Consider the following 2674-nt stretch of genomic DNA (forward strand, 5'->3'; position numbering starts at 1 on the left):
GCTAATGGGATCTGCAACCCTATAGGTGGAACAACATGATGAACTAACCAGTACCCCGGAGCCCTTGTCTCTAGCTGCATATGTATCGAAAGATGGCCTAGTCGGCCATCACTGGAAAGAGAGGCCCATTGGACTTGCAAACTTTATATGCCCCAATATAGGGGAATGCCAGGGCCAAAAGAATGGGAATGGGTGGGTAGGGAAGTGGGGGGGGCGCTATGGGGGACTTTTGGGATAGCATTGGAAATGTAATTGAGGAAAATATGTAATAAAAATATTAAAAATTAAAAAAAAAGTTTCTGCTGCCTCTGTCTTTCATGTTCTGGGATGGAAGCATATCCCAGATATCTATCAGATTTTAAAATTCCCCCTTCTTATTCCTAAACCTCATGTTTTAAATCTGTTCCTTCACTCAGTTCAACAAATTAACTCCATACTATGTCAGTAATTTTTATTTGAAAGTAATACATGGCATAGATAATGGATAGAAACCTCCAAAGAATTCCTGGCTTGGTCAAGTGTAATGTGGGAACTGTCACTTGTATGATATCACTCAGCGCAGGTTACTGTGTTTGGGTATGGCTTGTTTTTCTTTTGAATCTTATGTTGTCAGGTCATCTAATTAGATTTTAAAAATTTAGCAGATTCAACTAAAAGATTCAGATGATAATTTAAGTATTGTTTAATTTCACAGCTAATTAATTCAACTGAGAGAAAAATCACATCTGACAAAACTTCATCTCCTAGGGAGGTAAGGAATGCAAAGTTATTAGTCCTGCAGGTCAGGAGGAGATGGAGATCTCATGTCGTTAAACATGATAACAAAAGACAATGAATATCCCTAGATTTAAGAAATAATTGGAGATCAAAATTACAGGAAACTACCAAGGCTTGTGGTGGGAACACCACACCAAACAAGAATGACTTTCTTTGCACAGTGACCTCTTGAGGGCACCCTTGACTTCAGCATTCCTCAGGCTGTAGATCAAGGGGTTCAGCATGGGGTTGAAAAAACTGTAAAACAGGAAAAGGATCTTCTGCTGCTCCTCTGGGTGCTGGGACTTGGGGGCAATGTACATGACAATGGCACTGCCAAAGAAGAGCCCTACCACACAGAGGTGAGAGGAACAGGTGGAGAAGGCCTTTTTGCGTCCCTCCCCTGACTGGATCCTCAGAATAGTCACCAGGATGCTTGTATAGGAGACCAGCAGTAAGCACAGGGGTCCCACTAAAGTGAACACACCAGCTGCAAAGATGACAACTTGATTGAGTGTTGTGTCAGCACAGGCCAGCTTGAGGACAGACAGGATTTCACAGAAGAAGTGATTGATTTCATGAGGCCCACAGAAGGGCAGCCTCAGGATGAGAACTAAATGGACTAGAGCAAGGAGAAAGCTAAATATCCAGGATACAGCAGCCAGAATGGTACACACTCTCCAGTTCATGATGACAGTGTAGTGTAGCGGGTGGCAGATGGCAACATATCGATCATAGGACATCACCACAAGAAGAAGACATTCGGTGATAGCAAATGTCAAAAATAGATAAGTCTGTGTCATGCATCCTGCAAAGGTGATAGGCCTGGTCTCATCCAAGAGGTTTATGAGTGTCTGAGGCACTGTGTTGCAGGCATAAGCCATATCGACAATGGCCAGGTGGGACAGGAAGAAGTACATGGGAGTATGGAGTCTGGAGTACAGGCAGATCATTGCAAGGATAGTCCCATTACCCAGTATGGTAAAAGTATAGAAGAGAGAGAAAAGCAGAAAAAGAACTAGGTGAATCCTAGGGCCAAGACAGAATCCCAGCAGGACGAACTCTGTGATTGTGGTCTGATTTTCCTCCATTTCACTATGAAAGAGGATGCAGAGAACTGAGACTCAATTCTTGTAAAATATGGTTTTAAAACTTACCTCAGATTTCAGCAACTGAGAAATGAGAATGAGAAATGAGCAATGAGAAAACTAGTAGTAAACATCAATAAATATATGTAATCATTAATAAATTAATGGTGTATTATTAAAAAGTTGTGCAAAACTATAGTTTTAACTGACATCCAACTTTTGGAAGAGTACTACATCCCCAGTGTATAATTAAAATAATTGTCACTGGAGCAATTATGAAACAGCAAACCCTACACACAAAACAATTGTGAAACATACTTTGTTTTGGAGTTTTTTACATGCAAAGATATAAAGGAGTTACTGAGGTCTCAGAATCAAACATCACACAACTTGGAATGAACACAAATCTAGTAGTGAAAAAGCTTTTAAAATGAAAATAATATCAGAAAAGAAAAAATAATTAATTTAATACAATTTATATTTGTTAAATATCCAACTCATAGCGAAAATCTAGATGTTGCTTACATAACTTAAAGAAAGTCATAAATGAACTTTTTAAAGATTGGATTATATTCTCATCAAGTGGAATTTGATGGGTTAGAAAATTAGGGCCTTTGAGGAAAACAAGGTGATGTATAGATGCAAACATAGACTTTGGAATATTAGTGATGAGAAAGGAGGGGTGGAAATTATATGTATTGATAAAAATACATGATATTGTGTGCTTACATATTTGTTTGTGTGTATCTATCCAAAATGTGTTTCATTGCCTCGAAATTTAGACAATGACCAATGTTTGGCTATTTTGTGACTAATCGAGTGGGATATTC

At 38.9% G+C, this 2674-nt stretch overlaps 1 protein-coding gene across 1 annotated transcript; it reads right to left on the minus strand.

Moving 5' to 3' along the window:
- Window positions 1-881: 881 nt before the first annotated feature.
- Window positions 882-1847, minus strand: LOC110296841 (olfactory receptor 2A1/2A42-like). Its single transcript, XM_021165629.1, has one exon. It carries the CDS (start codon window positions 1845-1847, stop codon window positions 882-884), a length of 966 nt encoding a protein of 321 aa, XP_021021288.1.
- Between the last annotated feature and the right edge of the window lie 827 nt (window positions 1848-2674).

The sequence above is a fragment of the Mus caroli genome, unplaced genomic scaffold, assembly GCF_978045245.1.
Source record: "Mus caroli unplaced genomic scaffold, Mus_caroli_1 scaffold_7, whole genome shotgun sequence".
Taxonomy (NCBI): domain Eukaryota; kingdom Metazoa; phylum Chordata; class Mammalia; order Rodentia; family Muridae; genus Mus; species Mus caroli.

Coding starts and splice junctions, on each gene's coding strand:
- LOC110296841 (XM_021165629.1), bottom strand. CDS start 1,847: ATGGAGGAAAATCAGACCACAATCACAGAGTTCGTCCTGCTGGGATTC.